Consider the following 25,897-nt stretch of genomic DNA (forward strand, 5'->3'; position numbering starts at 1 on the left):
GCTGGGGTTGTGGGGATGCTGTGGGGTCTGCTAATGCTGTTGTCCCCCTCCTCACACAGACACTGCTGTGGCTGCTGTGTTCACTTCTTTACCTGTGCTAACAAGGTATTTTCAGCTGCTGGACCCACAGCAGCAGGGAGGAGGCTGCCACCAAACCTGCCTGAGGAGCTCATTATAATGGCAGTACCTCAGCTCCTGCTTGGATATACTCTAAAAGGGGAAGACTTCTTTCCAGGAAATCTGATTTCCCTTCTTCATTGTGGAGTTTCTTTTGAGCTTTCTGTGAATGCTTCATGCCTATAAAGAGAAGTGAAGGCCCTTAAATATAATTGTAAAATGCATTGTTATTTTTTTCTGGGGGAATTATATGTGTGGAACAGGAGTTTTCAGTTACTTTGATAAAAGACATGAATGGCTCAAACATACTAATTGAAAAATTTCTGTTTGCACAGGAACCAAAGCAATTTATTGGGTGCATATGTAGCATCTTGTAGAGCCAGCAGCCACCAAATGCAGGAGTCTGGCTGTGCTGTGCAGCATATGTACCCAGACTTCTGACACCTTCCTACTGTTACTGTGGAAACTATCATTTCCAACACAGCCCTGAAACAGGGGGTTTTTATCTGCAAAAGGGAGCAGGGTCTGCAGATGAGAAAGAAATACTCCTGTGCAGTGTGAAGCCAGCTGGGGCACTAACTGTGCTGGATTTGCATGGTTGTGCTTGATGTGGAATTGCATGTTCAAATGGATGCTGATGTGCTCATTGTAATTTTAATGGTAAAAATCCAGGTGGGTGTGTTGTAAATGCAATGAGACATATGGACCTAAGGAGACCTTCCTGAGAAGTGGAAACTGGGGAATGCAAGGGAAAGAAAAAACATCCTTAGAGTCAGACATTTCTGAATTATCAGGTATGCAGGAGGAGAAAAGTGTGACAGCAGAGAGGCTCATCAGACTCCCTCCCTGCCCCCAACAGGCTCAGCCTGAATTAAAAACACATACAGCAATCTCCACTCTGAATAACTTCTGCATGGCTTTATAATTTCAAAGAGAAATGCTTTCAGGGTGATGATTGGTTTTGTCTACATCTGTAATGTCTCATTTGTCTTTGGATACCCAACAGCCTTCTCTTTGTTTATTCAGAGCTAAGCAAACATGAAGCTGAATGTACTTCCCAATGATCAATGTAAATCAGCGTGAAAAATGGAAATCATTATAAAACATACACGCACATATATATTTAGTGAGGTTTGCTAGATTGATTGCTCCTAAACCTAGAGCTTGGCTGCTCTTACGTGCAGAGAATTCACAAAGAGACAGCCATAGCCCAGGGACAGTGAAGTGTGGTCACTGATGGATAAAATAAAATTCATGTCTGTTTGCATTTTAATGGATTTTAATCACATGAGAGTTTGGGGGAAAATATAGGTTTTTTTTTTTTTCTTTTCATCATCATGTCTGGTTGCTTCAGGGCTAACAAAAGTGGTCCCAGGTACTGAGGTACCATTTTCAGTTCTTCTGCTCTTGTTAAAAAAGGCTTTTGCAAAGACAAGGGATGTGCACAATCATCATTAGTCACTGAGAGCAGGACAAATAGTACTGGGCTGTAGATGTGGCAAGGAAAGCAGAGCTTGAAGTTTTTGGCCAAGTAGTGAGGAGGAAATGAACAAGATGCCATGGATGGTTTTTATCACCAGAGATTTACAAAAATAAGCTTGACATCCATCAGGGGTTGGAGGGTAGGGTACCATCCAGCTCTAACCATGTGGAAGCAGCACCATCTGTCTCTGGCAAACTAAAAGTCTTGAAGAAAGGGAGTTGTTCCTTAGTCTTTCACTCTTTGGAGCTGCCCCTCATCTGTTTGCCATTCCTGCTCTCTGTGACATGATCTTCGTACGTATTTTCAACGTTCTTGCTTTGTGCAGCTGGCAGGGACCAGCTCTGCCCAGTTCACCACTCCTTCCTGCTGGCCCTGCTGCTGCCTCATTCCTGTTTTGGCAGCTGCTTGTTTCCTCTGGAACTCCATCCCTCCAATTCCATATTGGGTGAGATTTATCCTTCAATCCCCAGAAATAATTTTTTTTGTTCAGGAGCACCATTGCTTAGGCAGCTAAGCCAGGTATTTTGTGCTAATACTGTCACTAAAAAATATATATAAAAAAGGAGGCAAAAAAGGGAAGAAAAAAAAAAAGAGGAACAGAGTTTGTCTCAAATGCCAAGCTGTTTTATGAAGGACACAAAATAGAGAAGCTCAAGCTTTTTGCCCCGGATTTTCTTTTGTTATGTCACTAAGTGGGATGTTTGTGTCTGTTTATACTCTGATTTCTTGTGTGTTTTGAAATCTCATTGTACTCAGTGGTGGAAAGTTGGCTGCTTAAGTAAAGGCATGTTAAGGACAGCTCTCTACAGTAGCTGGAAGGAAATGTTTCTCAAATGTATTGTCCAAGTTGGTTCTAGTTACTAGTCTCCTGGGTATGTGAACTTTCCTTGGCTCCTCCACCCATCTTCTGGCAGCAAACAGAATTCTTAGCATTTCAATTTAAAAATAAAATAATTAATAAAAATCTGTGCTGCCCTTCTAAATTTTCCCAATAGGAGTGAAGTGTAATTCAGTAATAACTCATTAATTCACTTGTGTGGGTTGATTATTCCTACTGGGGAGGGGATCCCCACAAAACAGCAACATAAAGCAAATCTCTTCAAAAATATTGTAATTATTGTGTTTCTATAAAAATTCCCCTCTCCTTTTCCCCCAGTCTGGTTGGGTTTACTGTTATGAGATGCAATTGCTCAGCAGGACTGCTAATTAGATGTTACCAGGCCTGTTTCTGCAAGGTTGTGACCTATAAATTACTCTTTACATGGCTGTAGGACAGACATTTTCTCTCCACTGGTTATTATTTATCCTTGCTGAGTTCATGTGTTCTCCTTCTAGGATTTTGGAGAGGAATCCCTTTCAGATAGAAGGGGTGTTTGGATTTGCCCTGGGAGCTTTGTGCTGTCAGTTTGCAAAGCATACAGATGGGAGGACATTTGGGGACAAGTGCATGTTTATGCTTAGGCATTACATGTAAATATAAATTAAAATATAATTTAAAATATAAATTTTTTGTATAAAAATCCATCTTGAAAATACAAATCAGCTAAAAAACGGTGTAATGAAGAACAAAAGATTTGTCCTTTGTGAGCTTTATATTTTACAAGTTTTGAGGAGCAGAGCAGGAGTAAGGAAGGAGAAAGTGAGAAGGTGGGGGCTCAAGGGTAGTGAGTGTTTGGGACAAGGATGTGGCCTTTATTTGTCACAGCCTAAGCTACTGCAAGGAGAAGGAAACATTAGGTTGAGGGAAAACCCAGCTGAAGAATACCTGAAATACTGCACCCTACCTCCAGATCCTTTTAATTAGCCAGCCCATCCTCAAAGGATACATGATTCATGCTTCTTGGGGTTTGCCAAAGCGTGGGGAGCCTGCTCCACCTGTTCAGGTGGCACTTCAGGAGCTCAGCATGGCAGAAATGTCCAGACCAGGCTGGCCTGCAGGAAACATCCTTCCCCTGGCACAGGGTTAGCTCAGCACTTGCAGTTCTCTGCCTGGCACTGTTACTTCTTCCTCTGTTGCCTCTTTCTTTCACAGCTGGTTTCCCACAGCACAGAATCCCAAAGGGATTGGATGGGATCTTAAAGATCCTCCACTCACAGCCTTCTGCCGTGGGCAAGGACATCTTCCTCTAGACTGGATTGCTCCCAGGCCAGCCCAGCCTGGTTTTTGAAACTTCCACCCAGCTTTTCTGGGCAATATCACGCAGAGTAAGCAAGAAGAAATAAATCACCCACTGTATTCTGAAATTTTGGAACAAAATGAAGCTTGGTTTGCCAATCCTGACGCTGTGTGGTAATGAGGAGAGTTCTGAGTCAGGAGGTTCCTGAGCCCTGATGCCAGCCTGCAGCTCAGTGTCCTGCTTTGACCATCTTGGTGGTGACCTCCTTATGCTGAACCAAAGGGGATTTTTCTCCCCAAGCCGGCTTCCCTCCCTAAATCAGCTGCAGTAGCTGGGTTAAATTACACAGAGAAACCAACCTCACATAACCTTTAACTGAAGGTTAAAGGGTAGAGCTGATGAAAGAGGTACTACAGGTCATTGCCTTACTGCATTAAATGTGGGATTCAGGTTATTTGCCACAAGACATCTCTTTGCATAAATGTAAATATGGCTCAGGATCTCCATTTCACTTTTATAAGATCCAGTCTCCTTCCTTTAAAGTTTTGTGTCATAATCATAAAAATGATGAAAAAAGTCCCATCTTTTGAATATTAGTGTTGATTTACTGTGATACAGAAAGGCTTTTCAGATGTTAAGGAGGAAAATGGAATGAGGAGCGTTCTGGTGCTTTTGCTTTTAAGTAGGTCAAATCAACAAATTCATGTGTAATAACCTGGTGGTTCCAGGTTCTTCTGAAAACATTTTGAAGATGCCAGAAGGAAGCAGAGTGGGTCTGTCTAAATAGCAGGGGGAGGACTGCAGGGTTTCTTGTACATGATATTTGAATCCCTTGAGGGCGTGCCTTACTCAGTCATTTGTTTCAAGTGGTTAAAATACAAAAGCTAACTTTAGCCTATATGCCTGAATGACCTGAAAAATATGCAAAACCATGCACATTATTGCAGAAGATTTTAGTGTCCTGTGAACTCTCCCTTTGACAAGGGAAATAAACTTCCCTCTATGAAAGAGCAGCAATGCTCTCAAGTCCTCTTTTCCCTTTTCCCCATAGTCTGTTGTGGCTATGAAAGAAAAGAAAAAGCCCAACCCAAAAGAGGCACCTTTTGTGTGTGTCTCGTGTGTCTACCCAGAAACAGTCAAGAAACATTCAGACTGAAAACAGCTAAAATTGCACATCAGCAGCTGGCTGTGCAGTGGTGGCAGAGTGAGCAAATGTTTAAAGCATCATGTGAGGTCTTTGTGGGAGATTTTTTTACATATTATTCTTCATTTTTACCTTATTCTTTCTTGTCATGAACACCATCACACACAGAGAGGGGCGGTTTGAGGTAACATAGGGTGTGTTTCTCTTTCAGAGCTGGGGAGTTCAGCATTCCTGCCACTGCTCTGAGAAATGAAGTTTATAGGGTAAGATCAGTGACAATGAAAATACCTGCTTTCTGGAAATAAATCCAAAGGTGAAAGCTTCTGCTTGGTGTAGTTCAGGCTGCAAGGAAAGACAGCCTGTTTGGTTTTCAGTTGTTCATCTGGAGCTTGTTGTGGGCACTGTCTCATCACTGCTCCCTTCCTGTGGCTCCTTCTTGTCTCTGCAGAAATGCTTCCCTACCTTTGCCCTTCCCATACCTTCCTCCTTGACAGAAAAAGCAGAAGGGTCCTGCTCTTTTGAAAGTGGCCTGTGACAGAAGAATGTCATCTGACTGATGCCTTCTTGGCAAGGGTGGGGGTAAAGCAGTCTGTGAACTTTGGTACTGGTGCTTTTGCCAAGCTCTGGGCACTGCTTTGTGCCACGCATCTTTAATTTTGACCCCAAGTACACTGGTACATTTTTCTGTGTGTGCACCAAAAATGATGTGTGCAGGAACTTAGCAGCTTTTGCTTTTAAATTGTTTTGTTGGTTTTGTTTGTTTTTTTGTTTTTTGGTTTTTTTTGTTTTTTTTTTTGCACAACTGCCTTCGACCAAGGTCCTTTTAAAGTTCAGGAGGTTTTTTCTTTTGTCCTCTTCCTGCACTGCTGCAAAAACTAAAGAATGAAGAGGGAACAGCCCACTCTGGATGCCTGGTGCTGAAGAGGCTGTGAGATGGAGATTAGGGGTTGCTGAGAGCAAGCACTGCAGAGGACAGAGCAAGGTGAAGGGCATAGAACTGGATAAGAAAAGGACCATGCATAAATTAGGACATAAATTAGGAGGAAAAACTGCAGACTTTTTTTTCCTGACAAGAATAATTAACTTTTGTGCTATTCTCCATTTTCTGCTTTCTAAACCTCTCACGAAAAGCCTTTCCTTGCTTTGGGGAGAAGTGTCACTTGAGAACCTTCTCAGAACTTGGCAGCTATGTAATAGAGGCATGTAATCTTTTATAATCCTCTCTACAGGTTTGTAATAACCATTTCTGTTTTGAGATTCCAAAGTGTTTTGTAGGCCAAGTGGGAATTTAACTGTGAGAGAAAAATGTACTTAATATTCAGGAGCAAAGATGAGTGGTCCTGGGCAGGGAATGAGACCTGAATAAGAAAGAAAGGAAACCTGCTTGAGTATTGAAGGAAGGGTCACAGCCATGGCTTCAAGCAACTGCGGGTTATTTGAAATCTTAGTTATCCTGGGAACCAAATTGGTTTTTTACAGGGACAGCAGCTTGTGTTGTGGTGATGTCATGAGATTTACGAGGCTGCACAAAGAGCCCCTTGTTGGCAGGCGCGCGGGGCGGCCGGGCTGAGCGCGGGGCACACCTGCGTGTTTTGTAAGGTCCCCACCTTGGCTGGGCTGTGATTTCTGGCTCCACTTGTTGAGCCACCAAGTGCACAGTGATTGCCTGATTGGAAGCTGCTGGCACTGATCCATCTGAGAAGGTGCTGATGTCTCCTGACAGGCACATCTTGCACGCTGTGTCCCCTGAACCAGGCTGGGCAGAGCCCAGGAGGACGGGGACAGAGAGCAAGGCGAGGATCAGTTACCCACTGGAAGTTTAACGTTTAGCAATCGGCTATGTAGCCAGTAAGAAGCTTAGAGGAGCTCAGTAGTGTTCAAGCTAATTGGTAGCTTTAAACTGCTATTAAGAGCTCCCACACCTTTTGCTCAAAGAAGCTGCTTGATGACAGCAAGCTGCTCGGTGCAACTTTCTGCTTTCTAGTCAGAATTACCCTGTGAGTTTTATGCCTAATTTTTGGCTCTGCCATTAGCTCCTTAGCTCTCATTTTTTAGGACTTTGCAAGAAAGTTTGAGACTGTTGGCACACTCAGCATCTGCTCACTAAACTAGTCGTAAGATTTTAAGACTTGCGGTTTCTTTTTTGGAACAGCTCCATAATTTTTCCTTTTGAAAATAAAATCTCGGTGAAACTGCTCGCATGGTTGTGGCCTAACTGAATTTGTGCTCTCGAGCTTCTGCAGAGCCCTTGGGTACCAGGGAACACTGCGGCCTTTGAGGAAACGTCAGGGGCTGAGGGTGGCAAATGTGTGAGCACAGGCCTTGGGAAAGGTTTGGGTTGGAATTGCGTGTGTTACGGGGAGGTGAGAAGGGAAATCTTGGCTGATCTCTGCCATAGTCTCAGCCCTGGTGTGAAGTCTCCCAAGCTGTAGATAGGCACAGTGGTGACGTTGCAAGAACAAGGCAGATGTATGGACTTGGGCCCAGGGGAAGTTGGCAGAGCCATCTGGGAGCTCAGCTGCAGGAGGGAGGCTGCTGTACCTTGCTCGCTGCCGGCTGACTCTTGCACAAACAAGTCAGATCTCTCCTAGGGAAGGAATTGAAGGGGTGGCAATGATGTCAGCCAGAGATCCCGTCCTGCTGGGAGATGCCAGGCTTGTTGAACAGTAGCATTCTGTATTTTGTCTCCTGCTGGTTGCAGAGGAGACAGCCCTTGGCTGCTAAGGCATTCACTCATCTGATGGTTTATTCCTCCCCACTTAAAAATTGCTCCTGACGTGTTTTCTTGGTGCAGAAAATCCTTAGGAAATTTAAGAATCTGGCTGGCAGCTCTGGTAGTAGACAAAATGTTGATTCTCACTCTTTGAGTTTTAAAGGTTAATTTTTCGTCCTTGGTGTTGAGGTGAGACTGCTGTATGTGAGAAATTCTGAGCAGCAAGGTGACTCTTCTCCCATCCCATCACAGATCTCAGCAAAGCTTCCCAGCAGCTGCTAGGGAAAAGCTATGCCTTTAGCTGAGGGCAGAAGAGACACACAGTCCTCATTCAGAGGAAGGGAAAATCCTTCAAACCTCACCTGTAAGCACTGAACAGCAGACACCTTCAGACTTCCCATCTCTAAATTTTAAGAGATTCCTTCTCCCAGAGCTGACATACTGATGGTAGGGAAATGGAAACACACACAACAAACACGAAAATTGTCAGAGTCACGTTTCTTTGAGGATATGGGGCATGAAAACTGTACCTGTCTGAACAGTTTTTACTTTAATCTCCCTGTGGTTCATGAGATTTTTCACTGGGAGAGTGGAAAACCAGTCTTGAGACTGTATCTGATCACTGCCACTCAATAAAAGAGCAGTGGAAAGTTAATAGGTTAGATTGGCAAGGTTGGCCTATACTAGAAAAATTAAAGATCTTGTGAAGAACGTGTGCTACAGTGCCAAATACATTGGAATCTGAGAAAGTCATGGCACTGGTCATGGCTTATGCCAGCTTCTAAAATACTGTTTTCACCTACTTAAAGCTTTTAAGACTTTTTTCTGTGCAGAATGGATTTTCCAGGTAGTGTTTTGGCTGTAAGCGGTTGGCGTGAGAGCTTCTGAGATCTCTGAAACCTGATGGTTTGACTAAGCCTTCTCTACCTCCTACCCGGGATATTAGATTTCCATCTAAGAATTTGGTGATCATTGCCTGCAGCTGCTGGAGGAGAGCAACTGGATTCAGCTGAATTGAGGGCTGCTCGTTGCATGTGGACTGAACTTTGACTGTGGCTGTGATATGTAACGGGAAGAATTCACACCAGATACTTACCTCTGTAATAACATCCTACATGAATGGCATGCCTCTCATCCCAAAGGATCTGCTCACACTTTCTACACTTAAAATGCCACCTGCTACACCAGGGATCTCTTGCTGACCACGAAAATGTAGGCACCTCTGAGCTGAAATGGAGCTGTGCCACAGAGTGATTTAGAGGGGCAAGTGAGCACTGCTGGATCTCACAGTAGCTATGGGAAGTTTCCTAGAAAGGAAGCCCACATTGTGCTTTAAAACAAAATGGCAAAATGAGTGGTGGTGTTTCTAATGTGTGCTGCTCATATTTCTAAGAGTGTTGTGATTCAGAGAAAATTAATCAACCCTGAGAGCTTCGTGTTTTCTCTGTAGCATGGCAGTCTCTGCATTGCCACACAGTATGTGCTGAGTTTTCCTAATATTATACCCTCCGTATTGTGTTTTCTGTGTTGGGACAGTGTGGTGATTGTACAAACTTGGAGGAGGAGAGTCCTTTCCTCTTTCAAGTGAGTTTGGGCATTGTGATAGGTTTCTCTTTGAGTTGTTTTTGGTAGTGTCTGTGTGCACTGTTCTGGTCTTGGCTGGATCAGAAACCATTGCACATGGCTGGGAGTTGGTTTGAGAAATAAGAAATGCAAACAAGAGCTCTGTATAGCAGCATGAGAGAAAATAGAAGTTGCCTTGGTTGTGCTTTCCCTAGCAGCCCCTCAGTGGCTGACCTCTCTCATCCTCTGCCCTGTGCAGATGTTGAGAGGTTGCCCCTCTTGCAGCTGGGCCAGGATGGCTTCAATGCCTGTGCAGATCTTCACCTTCAACAGCTGTCTGAACTAGGTGCACATACCTACCCAGCTGTGTGTCACAGAGCCACTGTTGCTGCTTATTTTCACTCCTTGTTCCAAGATTTGAGGGAATGGAGCATGCTGAGACACTGTATATTTCTTTTTCTGCCACATCTTTCCCTTGAATCCCTTCATGAGCTTTGAGATGGTGGAAGTTCAGTGGAAGGACTTGTAGTTCTTGCTTACCTTTGAAGCTTCCTGTCAGTAGTAAGGCTTGTTTCAACCTGCTTTATCAAGGTTGGAACTGATGGTTATTCAAACTGGACCATGTGGTCATGCACAGCTGGGTAGGTTGGGGTTCTGACAAGCTCTCAGTTGACAGCACTTACCTAAACTGCTCTTCTCTCATCCTGTCTCTATGGTAAGTACATAAAACACTGTGGAAACATTGACATTGGGCAAGCAGACCTGTTGTCAAAAGGTGTTAGGGCTCCTACTGATCTCTCTTCAGGGAAAAAAAATTCCACCCAGCATACAAACTTGGCCACCACATTAGTTACTCAGCTGCTTGGCAGCTCCTTGCTGGAAATACTAGGAACAGAATATGGACCCTAATAAAGTGGAGGAAAATTTGGCAAGTACTTCAGTTAGCCCTTGATTTCACCATAGGAATAGTGCAGTTCAGTAAAAGGAGCTCTGAGGCGTGCCAGGGGTGCTCTTGTCATCACTGGGATGGAGGGTTATTTCTGTGTTTTTATTGATGGTAAGTAGAGAGTGCTTTTTGGCAGAGACTGAAGGCATGAATTTGCCTTTAATGTAGTTTTGTTGGCTTGGTTTCTGGTAATTCTGTCTTTTTCACTAGCTCTGAGGAGAGAAGATGCTGCTTTTCTGGTTGTAGGAGAGCTGTTGGGGACTAAATGACACTGAATCACCCATTATCCCTTGGAAATAATTTTCTGATTCTGCCCATTGCTTGCTTTTTGGAAAATATTCTCCATCCTGAACACATTTGGAATTTTAAGGAAAATAATTGTTGCATGTTTGCAATGGAAGCTTTCAGAAATGTTCCTATCTGATAGGACTGCTCTGCTCCATAAATACTACTGAACTGCCATCAGTTTTCCTGAGATGTCTTTCCCTGTCTGTGGGGATTAGCTTGGCACTGGCTGCTGCTGCTTTCCACATTTCCTCACCCTGCACCACTCAACACTTCTGTTGTTGATATGTGATTATGGAATCACTGCCCCTCTATTTTTCCCTTTCTTTAAAAATACGCCCTGTACTTCAAGAATAATAAGGTACAAGTTGTCATCTGACTGAAAGAAAGGGAGCTTTGTGGATATTTATATCATGGCTAGTGGCATTTCAGAGCCCTGAGGAAAAACAACACAGTTTCCAGTCTTCAGCGATGTCGATGTCGGATGTGGCAGGAGGCAGCAGCGGCAGGGATGTACCAAGAAGGGGATTTTTCCAAGCTGTTACTTAACTGATATTAGCATTTGAAGGCACATAAGGCCTGACCTTTAATCCTTTGTGTAGACTTGCTGATCTGCTTACTTGAATGCCTCATTGTAGTGCTGCAGAATGAAGGGATTGCATCAGATAGGAGAGGAATCTTCTGTCACCAGAACTTGCCTATTTAGGTGTGTGGCTGCATGAGCCCATCCCACATGTAACATCTGCAAACTCAGAGCTTTCAGATGCACCTCCCTGATCTCTTCTCTAGCTCCTGTCTAAGGAGTGATCATTGCATTCATCAGTGAGTGATCATTCATCTCCAAAGCTCAAGCCTTGCTGTGTGAGCTGACAGAGTTAAAAAAGACAGTCCTGACCTGCAGTCTTTCCCAAAAGTTTCGGTGTTCCTCGTTACACATGGACTTCTTGCAATTCACTTCTGTAGCAATTCAAAGCATGGTGCTTAATTAGTTTTATGGGGCGTTAGTGGAAGAGGTTGGTGGGTTTTATTACATTCACGTGAAAAGCTGGAGCCAAGAATGTAAAATGAAAACCGAAGATGAAGAGCACCGGAAAGCAGAACAGGGTTTGTGAGGCGACCAAGCGTGCATGTGATACTGTGCAAAGTCCCAAAGAGTCTTCTGTCTAAACTGGTAACATGCTTCAGAATACATTTTGAAGTCACAGCTGTTGTGAGAGGCTCCAAAGATATCAGCCATGCAAGAGGGCGAACTGAGAAATAATTTAAATAGGTGGGACTGAGGCACCAAAGCTACACTGGGGTCCTTGTTGCCATGAGTTTTCTGGGAAGGCGTGTTCCACATCCGTGGAGTTTGCAGTGTGCTCACAGCACCACACTGGAGTTTATGGTGTCCCACGCTCTGGAAAACCAGCTTGCTGAAGAGAGGCTTGCAGGGGTGCTGGGCTGTGCCCCGACTTGTGTTCAAAAGGACCCCAATGCACAGACAAAATGGTACCACCGTGGTGTTCTCTAGGGGTGACTGACAGCTCCAGACATGGCATGGCATGTCACTCTGCCAGCAGCCTGTGGAAAGCTGCTCTGACGTAGCCAACCCACTTGGCAACAGAGCCATGGCTGGCTCACAGTGCCTGATGACTCAGTTAAGTCCTGGAGTTGTTATTGCAGTGGAAGGAGTCGTTCTGTTCTTTAATTCCTTTGTGCAGCCCATGGATCAGTTGGATGGTATCCTGCCAAGGCCTGTAGTTAGAAGAAATTATAACACAAAGATCTTTTGGGGCTGGGCAAGTCGTGACTGCAAATTCTGCGTTGGAGCTGACGGCCCAGGAGGGTTTTCTTTTGCCATCAGAACATTTACCAGCAGTTCCAAATGCAGCTTCCTTGGTTAGTGCTCAGTGCAGCAGCTGGAGGCACTCTCACTGCCAGCCCACCCAGCAGGACAGGGCACGCACGCCTTCATCCTTTTCTCCCCTGCTGATTTATCACATGCTTTCCTTACCCAGGAGACCAGATCCCCAAAGCTCTCATCTTCCCATTTCTGTTGCAGACTCATACCAGGAGCTCATGGCTTCATCCTTCTCCTCTGCTCATGGCTCCTCTACTCTCTGCCAGGTTTGTCATGTGTAGGCAGGGGCAGGGCTCGTGTGCTGCTTGGGAAGCCAAGGTCAAAGCAGGAGCAGCAGTGGTTTTACTTTACATCTGGTTTGCTTTTTGGCTGGACACCATGATAAATGTGAGTTGCAGTTATGCCAGAAATCTACCTGAAGGGTTCATGTCTCTAAAATGGACTAATACATAAATTGTGGGAGAGACTGTTGTCTCCAGGAGTTTGCACAAATGCACTTTTGCTTCACAAAGCTTATGGTGGTTTACCTTCATTATCTTTATGCTTAAATAGAGTTTGGGCAATTTTGAGACACACAGCATTTGTTGTCGCTCTCACAAACTGAGTTGTGTCAGAAGTAACAGTGTGTCATCAGATTCTGCATCTCAGCTTCTTCCCTCTATTATTTTACCTGACATTAAGGGCACAAAGGTGCCCTTCTTTGTTACTCAGAGCAGCTGGAGCCATGCAGCCCTCTCCTTTTTCTTGCTTCAAGGTTGCCTATTCCAATCACTTTCCTGAATGATCACAAAAATCCTGATGCAATGTGAGGTTGAACAAGGCACTGAAAAGCATCTTCCAAGTCTGACACACCCCTCGCAGTGCAGAGGCAAATCTGCAGGAAGAGAGCATGAAGATGCTGCAGCGTTTTTGATAAGGAGGGGGCAGGAGAAGGGTGTGCAAGGAAGGAAGCGAGTTGGAGGAGCTCCTTAGGCCAGGATTGACGCTGGCCTTTGGGCTGGCTCTCCCTGGAAGGTGCCGGGTGCTTGAGGATTCGCTGGCCTCTAGTGGTGATGCTGGGGAGAAGCTACGAGAAGCAGCTGTGTTCTCTGTGCATGCTGCTGGGTGTGCTAAAAGGGCAGGTAGTGCTATAAAACATTTCGGGTTTGAACACCCACCTTGCTCCTGAAACAGTTAAAGGAGGTCCTGGACTCCTGTGCAGGAAGTCCCTTGATTTTTGCAGTGTCTGTTTTAGACCCTTGGGACTTGAGGGATCTACAGTGTCTAGAGAATGGATGATTTTTAGATCATTGCAAGTAAATTGTGTAGAACTAGAGTGTGAGATAAAAATTAAACTTAATCTTATAAAGCAATCAGAACTTAATATCAAAACTTTGTGAAGAGATGAATCATAGAATCCTAGAAGGGTTTGGGTTGGAAGGGACCTTGTTAGTAGTGACAGGCACAGTGTCACATGCAGCTCAATCATAAGAAACTTATGGGAAATTGATTTTAAAATAAATTTTAATGGATCAGGACTGGGAACCAAACAAGTTGGGTTATGGTTTGGTTTGTTGTTTCTTGGGGGATTGTTTGGGGTTTTTTTCAAGTATGAATTTAGTGTCTGTGCCTAAATGAAAATGCACAATTTCATCAAGTAGGTTCCCCACCAAAAGGTGCTAGTAAGCCCTTCTCGATTAAATGCTCATCCCTTCGAATTTTTCCTTCCCTTCTTCAGTCTTGCCTTCCTTGATCCCTGTCTTCTTTCCTATATCTCTATCCTTAGTCTCAAATAATCCACTTTATTAGGATTTAGAGTGCATTCGGGGCTGTACTCCTTTGAACCATGGTTTTGAGAAGGGCTGGAAGGGAGATTAAGTTTTCATAAGAGTTCTTGGTCTTTTCAATATATTTCAGCCTTTGACAAAGACATTCATATTCATCCCTGGTATTGCCATTTTTGTAAGTCATGCTATAAGTAAATAAGTATTAGTAGTACATGGGTGCCTCCCAGGATTCCCATTTCACCTTTTAAAATACTGAAACAGGCCCCACTCAGCACAGAGTGCAGTTTTGGTTCAGATCTCACTGCAGAGCTGTGAAAGCAAAGAAGGTGTTAATGCCACGTGCTAACAAGGTGGTGGTTTTCTGTTCCCAGATGTGAAAGGACCACCCACCCACCGACTGTCCTGTGGCCAGTCCCCCTACACAGAGATGACAACATGGGAGAGGAAATACTGCATCCTGACAGACAGCCAGCTGGTGCTGCTCAACAGGGAGAAGGAGGTGAGACAAGCTCACGTTGGTGCCTCAGTGTCTGCCCTTTGGGAACAGGGGGGAAATGATGCCTCAGGTTCGAGCTTTTATGTTTTTCAGATTCTGTTCTGCTTTAGTGTGTGGGTCTGGGCTTCATTTTAGGGGATGGTGAGCTCTGCACAGAGCAGGGAGACAAAACAATTCCTGCTCCAGCTGGGCACCAAGGACAAATGATCCAAATCTGAGGCCCAAGAGCACAAACAACGTGGACTAAAGAGAGAAAAAACAAGAGGGATGAGACTTCATGGGCTAAAGCTGTAACTGGAAAATTAGCTCCAATATGCAAATGGACCAAAACTTGTAAAAGTTTTGTAAGTTTAAATGGACAACCTGTGACCAGTCATCCATTTTGTGACCATTTTGGGTTGTGCTGCCCAAGATGGATCCATTGAGGCCTCTTAATAAATCCCTACTTTATTCTTTAGCTCTGTCTAGTCTCTGTTCTAGGTCAGCCTTCAGAAGGCATCAGCCTTACTGGTAAAAGAAGAAGGCAGCTGTCTTCATCTCCCCTTTATTTCACTCACAAATCCTTTGAAATGTGTGTGAGGAGGAAAAAGGAATTTAAAAAGAAATTCTTTACTGCCAGAGGGATGAGACACTGGAACAGGTTGCCCGGGGAGGTTGTGGATGCCTCATCCTTGTAGGTATTCAAGGCCAAGTTGGATAAGGCCTTGAGCAACCTGGTTTAGTGGGAGGTGTTCCTGCCTATGACAGGGGGTTTGGGACTAGGTGATCTGTAAGGTCCCTTCCAATCCCCTCCCATTCTGTGAACAGGGGAGTTTAGCTATCCTGGGTGTGAATGGGGTGGTGCACACAGTTATAATCCAGCTGGCCCAGATGCTGGTGGCACACAAGAGGTGACTTCTGGAGTACTGCAGCTTGTGTTTATCTGCCACTGTCTCTTCCTGTGTTACTGCTTCTTCTAATGGTGGTTAAAACCACTACAGGTATGTAAACCTGCCTCTTTATGGCAGTGCAGGCATAAAGGCAGGGAAAAGTGAAGGCTTTTTATCCATGAGTTTTAGTCTAATTCCATAGTTTCCTATATTTGGTGATGACTCCAATTGTTGTGGTTTTTCTTGATTCTTTTGAAGCTTCTGTATAAGGCTGTTCCAGCCTAAGAGTGAGACCTGGTGTGGAACAAAATATTAGTCAGCTGTGCTCAGGTTTATTTGCAATGAAATATTGCCTTGCATAGGGAGAGTGGGAGGAAATGGTTTAGAGGACTTGAGTTATTAGAAGGGAACAGCATTAATGCTGATGTGTGGGAGAGGTGATCAAAAGCAGGCAAAATGGAAGGCCTATTTAATGGTATTTGTTTACTATGTAATTCCTTTTCTAGTCTGACAGGATTGACACCTGAGGAATTGAAGTATACACTGAAGAAACTTAAGGAGATGTGAGAATCATTCCTAAAACAGTGCTGTTCCAGCATGGCTGGACCAAAAGGATGCATCTCATTAACAAATGTAATTGAAACAACACTGGCTCATATCACAAAGAAGTTACCTGCAGGTGGTAATCATGCACTTAGGGGTTCTTATTTCCCCTATCACAGACAGCTGAAAGCATTTTGCTGGGAGTAAGATGAGTCTTTTGACTGGATCTGAGTAGTAAATGTGGGAAGTCCAATGTATCACATCATATTCTATGTTTAAATACACTCAGGTTTTTGTCAGAAGCTGAGGAAATTCAGTATCAGGCTGTAGAGGGCCTGAGGTTTAAGTGTAGCAGTAACGCCACAAAAAAGCAAGCAGTAGTGTAAATTCTTGCAGTGCTCTTTCAAAGGAATCTTCCTGCACTACCACAGTGAGAAATAGCTTATTTTGGGAAATGCTGCATGCAGATGGGCCAAGCAGACATGCCTTTGGTGCAGGTGTGACTCCACATGCTGATAATGGGATTTGTTTCAAAGCCTGTAAGCTGGAGTCAGATTTGCCATTCTGATTTTCGAGTAATTTGTGGCTACTGTGAAATGAAAGGAAAAAGGGAACTCCTTGCAGAGCCATGAGTGTTCAGTAGGAAAATCAGAGGTTGGTGTAGTCTGGCTTCTGAGTCTGGACACAGTCCCTTGCAGAAACACAACACGTAGAGCTTCCAGTCAGGAGAGAGACACGGGGCTGATACTCTGGATTTGCAATTTGTTGTAATTTTTCTGAACAAGGAGTATCCCTTTGCAGCCTCCCTGACAAAGGGGAGGGGAGGCAATGCAGTTCAATTTTTCTTGGCAAGTCATTGAGAGTTGAAAGAGGCTCCATGAAATGTGATCTAGAAACAGGAGTGCACAAAGGGCTAAGGCAGCAGTGGGGTGAGATGCTTGTTAAGAGCATGGTGATGGAAAAGTCTGTACAAGGGGAATCCTAAAAGGATCCTGACCAGGTGAACAAAGAGGGAAGTTACTTTAAGAAAAAAATTATTATCTTCAGGGTAAAATTATTGGAAAGGTGATGCTGGAGGAAGCGTTTTGTTGAAGCAAACCAGGCAATAGGGAACAGGAGCAGGAGAGATTCCTGCTCTGAACACACAGATAGAGTGAGTAGGTCAGAATTCCTTTGGGCTGCTGAGGAGGATCTTAGAAACAGTGTTCAGGACAAAGGGACACTCAAAGGGACACTCACCAGTGAGGGACAGGGTGTGGGGGAAGAAGGAAGAGAAGGCAAGAGCAGAGTGTCCTTGCAGCCCAGAGGGAGTGATGGATGCCTTGAGAAGCTGCCTGGAACAGAGCAGAGACTGGGCAGTGTTGAAGGAATTTAGGGATTTATTAAAAAGGCCTTCTAAGGATACACCTTGGGCAGTACAAGAGCCTGGCTGAGGCCACACCCAAGATGGGTGATGAGTTTTCACACTTTTATAAATTTTGGTCCATTTCCATATTGGGGTTCATTGTCCAATTGCAGCTCCAGGTTCTGCAGTCCCATCCTCTCAGTCTGCTCTCCTCAATTCCATGTTCTTTAAACTTTTTGGGCTTGAAGCTGCAGTGGTGTCCTTGGCTCTGGGGCTGGAAAAGGATTGTTTTGTCAAACTAAACTGTGAAGAGAACTTGCTAAGACTTTTTATATGAAGTTCAGAGTTGTATATTCATGCAGTACAGGATCTGGAAACATGAAAGCTCAAACTTAAAGCATCAGGAGTGCTTGCATTATCACAAGGCTGACATAACTTGAAAGGTGTAAGTCTGAAACCTCTCATTTTATTCTCTGTCCATCTGCTTTGTTACTTCATGGAATGAAATCCAAGAAGTTTGGCCTGTGTGAGTCTGGAAAGGAAGAGAAATGTGTGTTTATCCTGCTTTGTAAAATCCTTCCGCAGGTCTGTGTGTACAAGTCAGAAAGTGAAAAATATATTCAAAATGTAAGCAGGTAAATGGAAGAATTCTCCACTGTTTCAATTATAATGCTAAATTTAGAATTTTTTCAATTAGTCCTGCTAAATACAGCAGATTTTTAAGACCAAGGGAAGACTACAAAAATAAACATTGTAGTAGAGAAAACTCATTTCTCATAGTGTCCCACCACTATGGATTTATTGTCAAGGCAGTTTGAATGAAGTGTATGCAAGAGAAATTCTGTGCTGTGAAAGAGTAGGTTGAAAATCAGAGGCCTTTTGAAGTGCAACTTGATCCAAAAATATCTGTAATTACTTAGACAAAAATAGTCTGGCAGTATCACCTTGTGTAGTGTAGAAAAACATTAATTACTTGACACCTTGTCAACTTTATAAAATGAGAATAGGTAAGACTGAAGAAGGAAAATTATTAATGAAAGGAAGAGTTCAATGCCTAAAAAGTAACTAGAAAGAAAATTAATCCCTATAGGAACATGGGAGACAACTTAGCAAATAAGGAGTCCTGAGTGACAGGAGGTGTGCAATTATTACACAGTGTGATAATATTTAACAGCATTTTCCAAGACAAGGAAAACAGGCCTAGATTGATGCCCATACAAATCAGGTATTTCTTCTGCAAGGAAGAGTTTTCCCTGTCAGGAAGGTGTAGATGTTTTCATCTGCTCTGGGAAACCTGTTCCATCATGTGGGAGGGTCTGTGAGGGCACAGCAGACATGTCTGTAAAATCAGAGCCATTTGAAACAGGGAAAGGGAATGAGTGTTGATGAAGAGTGGTTCCAGACACCCAACCCTGTGCACAGCACTTCCACTTGGAGGCATGTGACAAATGGCTGCACCTGGCTCTGGGCTGCTTTTCAGCTGGGCTTTGTCAGCAACTTGGCTGCAGTCCTGCAGAATGTTTTAGTCTTGTGTTCACTTGGAAATGAAGATGAGCAACACTTTTCACTGTGTTAGACTCTTCTTTTTCTCCTCCCTGCACCCAAACCTCATCTTTCTTCTCGGATTTAGAGGTGGTTTTAATCAAGGGCAAAAGATAGCAAAGACCTGCATGCACTGTGACAAGATCTGCTGCTCACTGGTGCTGGTGACAGAGGCCAGCAGCACACCTGGCAGGTATTTTCCTACTCTTCCATCTCCTGTGACTGACACCAGTAGGGGTGTGACAGTGGTGATCCCAAGGGAGCAAACACTGCTGCATGGGGCCCTAGGGGAAGCTGTTCCCAGACCTCACTGCCCTCCTCAAAGGATTTGTCATGTTGGGGGTCTTACAGTAAACATGTTTCACCTGTAAATAAGAGTTTGTCAAAGCTGAACCCAGCCATAAGATAAGATTTGCCTTAATTCCCAAGCAAATTTAGTTGTTTAATTACCAAAAGCCCAGAGAAATGTATGCTGTCAATATTTTTAAAGTGGATTTCCATATCAAAATTTTAGCTAGCTTCTAACTTTCTAAAGGAAGGTAAAAGTTAAAATGCATTATTTAACTGGTTTTGACATGATTCCAAACTTCCTGACTGTTAGATCAGAAGAGTCAGCAAGTTCTCAAGTTTTTCTTGAACCACTCTTTCCAATCTGGAAAAATCTTATCTGCAATGAAGACCTTTTTTTCATTGGCTTTTTTTAAGACTGTCTTAGTTTGCCTTTAAGAGGCCTTAAATGCTTGGAAAGCTCTTACTCCTGTTTCTTCTGAAATTACCTCATCATCAAACTGCTGGATATCCCCAATACAGACTTTTTATACTTAAAAAGTATGTTCAGTGGCAGGTGAGCTGTTCAAGGATTTAGAGTCTGAGCTCTGAACCCATCCTCATTAAATTGTGAAATTTGCCATGAAAACGTGACCTGTGATGAAAATTGTTAAGATTGCTAAAATGATCAGCATCTGGACTGCCCCGTGTACCTTTTTATCACAGAGTTAACACTGCTCAGACCCCAGTCCTGAACCAGCAGCTTCAGCATGTCAGCTCAGGGTCAGAGAATTCCCAGCTTGGTGAAGTCTCAGCAGGGAAAGAAGAGGATAAAGCTGGATGGGGGAAAAAGAAAAAAAATAGCTGAAAGATTGAATCACCATCAGAGTCCTGACTCTGCAAGACTGTGCCATTCCCTTCAATCCTTTGCTGAACTGCCTGCTGGGTTGGGGATGCTACAGGAGTGTTGGGAAGGTTGCCGATGTCTGCCTTGCTCTTCACATGGTATTTAGTTGTGCACTTCCTTGTGTTTTGGTGCCTGCCCATCCATGAATCCATTGTCTGACCACAGAGCACTTTATAGAACTGTTTAAAATGTGTCCAGTCCCAAGGAATGCGGAGCTGCTGTCCAAGCTCATTTTACATGTTCACAAATCTGTATTTTTTTTTTTTTAGAGCAGGCTGGTCTCATGCTAAGCAATGAATACTGGTCCTGCAGTCTTGGAATCAGTTCTTTTTGTCAGTATAAATTGAGACTAAGGTTTTGGAGAAGTTTTACTGTAAATAACAAAGCATTTTCAAGTCAGACTTAAGGGGATCTTTTTGAGTTACTTTGGTGGGGAAATCTGTGCTGCAGTAGCTGGATTGGTCTAGAGCAAGCAGGTGGGTGTGGTGCAGTGAGTTCACTGTGCCAGGAGTGTGGCAGGGGTTTAAGGAGTGCTGAAGCAGGTGTGGGATGTGACTGGTAATAGCTGATCTGGAAATATGGCTCACAGCATCCCACTAAAAGAGTCTCTGAAGGAAATCAGGAAAAACAGGAGAGGCAGAGGATTAGGAGTGTGTTTAAAAGGGAATAAGACTAAACGGAGCCTCCAGATGAGAACCAAAAATTTAATATGTGAATTTGATTGAACAAATGTGGCATAAACTAACAAAATTAGTCTGTTTAACTTACTCAGTGTGCTTTTGCACAAGAGCTCATACAGCTGTGAAAATCACCAGAGAAGACAATAGTCTGATCGAATAAACACCAGGGGTTTGGGAAACTTGTTTTGAAAAATGGGCACTGTTTGAAGGAGACAAATAAATCAGGATAGTAATAAATAGCATTTAAAATGACCTTAAGAGAATGTTAAGTGCTTAGAAATCAGGAAATGCCAGAACTAGTTTTGAGAGCCATTGTAGTGTGCAGCCTGTTTCTAAAAAAATGCAGTATCTCTGAGATCTTTTACAACCTTCAGAGCAAATCAATGATAGCTTTTTGTTTGCTGTTAATACTCATTTTTCAGAGTTGATGGAAGATATGAAAGGAGAAGCAGCACAGGAAATAGGACAGGGGCTTCCATTTCTTTAGGTGCCAGCTGTGTGGCTTGTAGCCACATGAAAAGAAACTGCCATGCTACCTGTACTGCAGTTGTACTGCTGGAACCAAAGCCCTCATCAAAAGTTCACTGAGATGTTTTGTGCCTCCCTTCAGCCCCTGGGTGCTGAATCTCCCTCATCCCTGAGGTTCCTTCCAGCTGTGGAAGGTTCAGGGGAGCCCTGCCCAGGCACAGGTTCCAGACATGGTAACAAGCACCAAAAGCTGTGGTGGCCGCCAACAGAAGGTGTGGTGGCCACCGACAGAGGTGTGGTAGCCAGCACCAAGCGGTGCAGGTCTGCAGGTCTCTCTGGGTTGGGAGCAACCACAAATTCAGCAATGGTGGTGAAGCACAAATTCACCAATTGGTGAACCAGTGGTTCACCAACACTGAGCTCAAATACCACCTGAGCATGGCAGGACCTGCAGGGCTGTAGCCATGAGCGTGCTGCTCGGGGTGAGGCTCTCTGCAGCCTGGGAGTGCCTGTGCAGTGCCTGTGTGCACCAGGTAGCTGTCACAAGGTTTGCTTTCTCCAAGTTTTGCCTGGAGCCATCTGAGCAGCAGCCTCTGCCTGACTTTGCCAGCATGGAAGCAGCCATGGTCTGGCACTGGGGAAGCAGTTTGGAAAGGCAGCAGTGCTTTGGTAGTCAGGGGGTCAGAGGATGCTGGCACCTGCTCATGGCCATCGCTGGGCTGAGCGTGCTCTTCACTGCTGCCATGCTTTCCCAGGGAGCTTCTGGAATTTTGTGTTAAGGCCACAAAAGCCACACTGTGCCTGAGAGCTATTAGCAGATGAGGAGAAAATTAAGTCCCCTGGGGTATTTTCAGGGTTCCCAAGATGAAGGAGGAATTGAGAATTTGACTCCATGTTCTTACAAGGCTAATTTATTATTTTAAGTACTTATATATGAAAGAATACTATACTAAAACTATACTAAAGAAGGGATACAAACACAAGCTTATAAAACAACGATAACAAGAAAACTTGTGACTGCTTCCAGACTCCTGACACAGCTGGCTGTGATTGGCCATTAAGTTAAAACAATTCCCATGAAACCAATCAAACAACGACCTGTTGGATGAACAATCTCCAGACCACATTCCAAAGCAGCAAAACCCAGGAGAAGCAATCAGATAATTATTGTTTTTATTCTTCTCTGAGGCTTCTCAGCTTCCCAGGAGAAGAAATCCTGGGCAAAGAGGATTTTTCAAAAAATATGGCAGTGACAGTCCCCTCCTTATCAAGATGGCATATTAACAGGGTGGCCTGGTGCCGAGCTAACAGCTGTGGCGTGGTTTTTCCGCAGGTGCCTACGGAAGGGATCCAGGAGCCGCAGGATGCCTCCCGCGGGCGCTGCCTGCGCCGCACGGTCAGCGTGCCCTCCGAGGGCCAGTTCCCCGAGTACCCGGCAGAGGGGGCCGCCCAACTAGGTAAGAAAAATAAATAAATAAATAAATAAATAAATGTATCGGGGGAGCTTCGTGCTCTCCGAGGGCAGCGCCCTGCCAGAGCAGCCTGACTAGGTGGGTACCACCGCGGGATGTGGCGCAGCCCGGGCGTTGTGGGGAAATGCCTCCAGCAAAGCGACTGCCAAGCACCAGGATTGATCCAGGTATCAGGGAGGTGGTCATGGGATGCTGTGTTTTTAAACTCACTATGCAGCCCTGGGATTTAGAGGTGAGAGCTGTTGGATGCGGGTCAGTGGGAATGCAGCTCTTGTGGATGGCTCTAAGTGGTTCCTGCTGGTTTAGAACTGGTAGCTGGTTATGTTTTACCTCACCTCTGGAATTTCCTTGGCTTCATATTTTCAAAACAAGCACCCAGTAACAGGTTTTTCTCTAGCTTACCTCATGCCTGTTCAGGATGCTGTTCCTAAAAGAAGCAGCCATCTGCCTGCTGGTTGCTGTAATTGTACATGTTGAAATTGAAGCAAAGCAAAAAAAAAGATAGGTTTTAAAAATTATAAAGTTGCAGCGGTTCCCCAAGTCCAGGTTTGGCCCAGTTCCCCCTGTTTTCCACCCCACCTGTGGCTGCCCAAAGAGCACCATTCCAGCTCTTCCCAGAAAAGAAGGAAGAGGCAGCAACCCCACACTTGAAATGAGCTCTTCTTTCTCTTCCCAGCCTATGCAAGAAGCTTTCTTTTGCACAGGCTGGTAAGACTTAGGAGCAGTTCTTCCTGGTTCAGCTGTGAAAAATGTCATTCCTGGGGAGAGTGAGCTATGAGGAATAAACATGGATCTGTAAATAGTGAAGCAGCCTTGATAGGTGCTATCCAAGGTAAACAGCAGATAAGGTATTTTTCATTTCACAGCCTCAGCTGGTTATTTTTTTTACTAAGTATTTTATTTTGTGAGTATATTGCACACAAGTAAGGAAAATCCCACCCTTGTAGAGAGTTAATTAACACATTGAACTATATTTCTTATTTATTTGTACTTGTCAATAGCACTGTTTAACTCAGGAAGATAAGGTTCTTTTTTTTTTTATTTCTTAGATTACCAAGTCTGAAAATAAACAGGGCAAAGGTGGGGATTTAGGAGGAAAAACTGCAAAATACTTTGAGATGAGTGACGTGAAAAGAGCCCTGATTGGATTTGTTTGTAGAGTTTCAAATGCACCTCTAAATGATCACTTTGTTTTGCCATATGAATAAATGTTCCTTCTTGTTTGGAACTAAACCTGGTATTAATCATCTTTACATAGTGTTGTAGGCAAAAATACTTACTCCAGGTATATGGCTAGTGAGGGGAATAAAGAATTGTATTGCAGCCAGTCTGCACTAGGCTCTGAATATTATCTATAGCTTCATAAGCTGAAAGACCTTTAAAAATCTAAGATTTAAATACCTTCTTCTTCTATACCCTGTACAAAAATGAGGGGATTTTCTAGACTTCTCTGAGCATCTCAGTAGCTGGAAATCCCAGTGTTATGTTTTTATATGAAACCTTGTAACATTCTTAATTTTCCTTGAAGGCTACAGAGAATGGATGACTCTGCTATTTGGTATCTGCCTTGCTGTGTGTCTTGCTTCAGGTTTAGATGTAAGTGGCATCTTGTAGGGTGTTATTTGATATATGCCTGACAAGAATATATTAAAAGTACAAGGTGCATGTGAGAGCTATAGCTGTAGTGAATACAGATGTCACAGAGTGTGTGGGTAAAGGAACTGGGCATGCAATGGGAAGGGGAAAATTGAGCAATGCCCTTTCTGTGAGTATGGATGAGAGTGGGGGGAAGGTCATACATAATCTCAGATGGCAGTGCCCTAGGTAGTTCCCCTGTTCTCACATCCAGGTTAAAAATGTCTCTTGTCATGATTACAGAATTCCTGCTAATGAAAAAAGTGGGTTGATAGCAAGCAGTGGGAATAGCTTTATGTCAAGATGCTGAGCCAGAGGACACATTAGTGAAGGGAACCATTGCACATCTTTGTACAGAGAAAGAAGCAGATGGTGGCAGCCAGGACATATCACAAGCAGTACAGATAACAACTGCACTAAAATAGCTTTGGAATGGACACCAAAAGCTGAAAGGCACAGCAGAGGCAGCTACAGTATCTGGTAGAGAAATTGCTATGCAGAGCTGATAAGAATATCAAGCTTGTCCCAGGGAAGCATGGGGATAACATGGTAACTGCAGGCCATGCATCTGACAGTGAAATCTGAAATTACTCCCTGCAGAAGAGCTCCTTAGGACTGGCTCTAGTGCAGAGACGAAGGCATTTGCTCTCTTGTGATTTACTAATTATTGATTTATTTATTGAAAACCAAAAGAAGGGATAAGGTGATGGGGTTCTTTTTCATTGGTAGCAATAAAGTTATAACTTGTATGAGAATCTTTTTGTTAATGGAGCAAGTGGAGCAGTGTGTGTTATTCAAGGGCTTTGCATCATCAGCTGTAGCACCCATTCTGCAGATTTCTGTGGCATTCTTTACAGAATTATGCACACATCAGTGTAGCACATTCCTAGGAAGTGTGTGGGAGACAAGCTACCCACGTTGCATCTGAGAAAGGGGAGCAAGAGATGTGTAACTCCCCAGAGTTCAGCGCTAAGTCAAGTGTGCTTCACCCAAGGGCTGCTGAAGTCATTCTCTCAGTCTCTTTCATTTTCCCCCCTTGCTGCAGGGTTGGCTCAGCTGTTTGAGAGGCAGCTGCTGCACCACTGTGGTTACAGTCCCTTGTACCAAGATAGACACCAATTTCCACATAGTTCTGTACAGCAAGCTGTAATTTGTGATGCTTCAGCAGCTGCCAGAGGAGCAGCTGAGCCATCCCTTCTGAGCAGGCAGAAACCACTGTGGTCACCCTCAAATGAGGGCTGGAGGGGCAGCACAGGAGAAAAAGCACAAGATAGAAAGTTACTTGTTTAAACACTGAAAACTAATAAGATCATTTAAAAACTCTAACTCCAGAGGCACTCAGCATCTGCTGCTAGCTTAGCAGCTTGCCCCCTGCTTGCAGGCAGTGGAGAGGTTGTTGCTAATGCTGAGATTTTTAATTTCTGTCTGGAAGATCTACTGTACACTAAGTTGTGTCAGCAAGCCATCCGTTAAATACATGCCCTGAAATTTCCTTGGTGCATGATCCCTGTCATTGTAGTAATACCTCTGTGAGTGAACAGGCACACTCTAAATATGTCATTTGCTTGCTAGGATTTCATCTTGGCAGCCCTTACTCAGAGGAGCCTCCATTCAAGAAAGCTAAAAATGGAGCTGTAATTTCTTTGTAACTCCAGCTTGAGCTCTAACCTTCTTTCAAGTGTTATTTGCAATGGGG

At 44.0% G+C, this 25,897-nt stretch overlaps 1 protein-coding gene across 6 annotated transcripts in view; it reads left to right on the forward strand.

The window, feature by feature from the left end:
• RASAL2 (RAS protein activator like 2) overlaps positions 1 to 25,897 on the forward strand; it is a 189,418-nt gene that overhangs the window by 92,783 nt on the left and 70,738 nt on the right. For all 6 annotated transcript variants that reach the window (XM_050977175.1, XM_050977174.1, XM_018911987.3 and 3 more), the window contains exons 2-3: positions 14,349 to 14,476; positions 22,428 to 22,551. In XM_050977175.1, coding sequence (XP_050833132.1) covers positions 14,405 to 14,476; positions 22,428 to 22,551 — 196 coding nt within the window. In that variant the 5' untranslated portion in view covers positions 14,349 to 14,404. The remainder of the gene's footprint in view (positions 1 to 14,348; positions 14,477 to 22,427; positions 22,552 to 25,897) is intronic.

This window comes from Serinus canaria, chromosome 8 (genome assembly GCF_022539315.1).
Source record: "Serinus canaria isolate serCan28SL12 chromosome 8, serCan2020, whole genome shotgun sequence".
Taxonomy (NCBI): Eukaryota; Metazoa; Chordata; class Aves; order Passeriformes; family Fringillidae; genus Serinus; species Serinus canaria.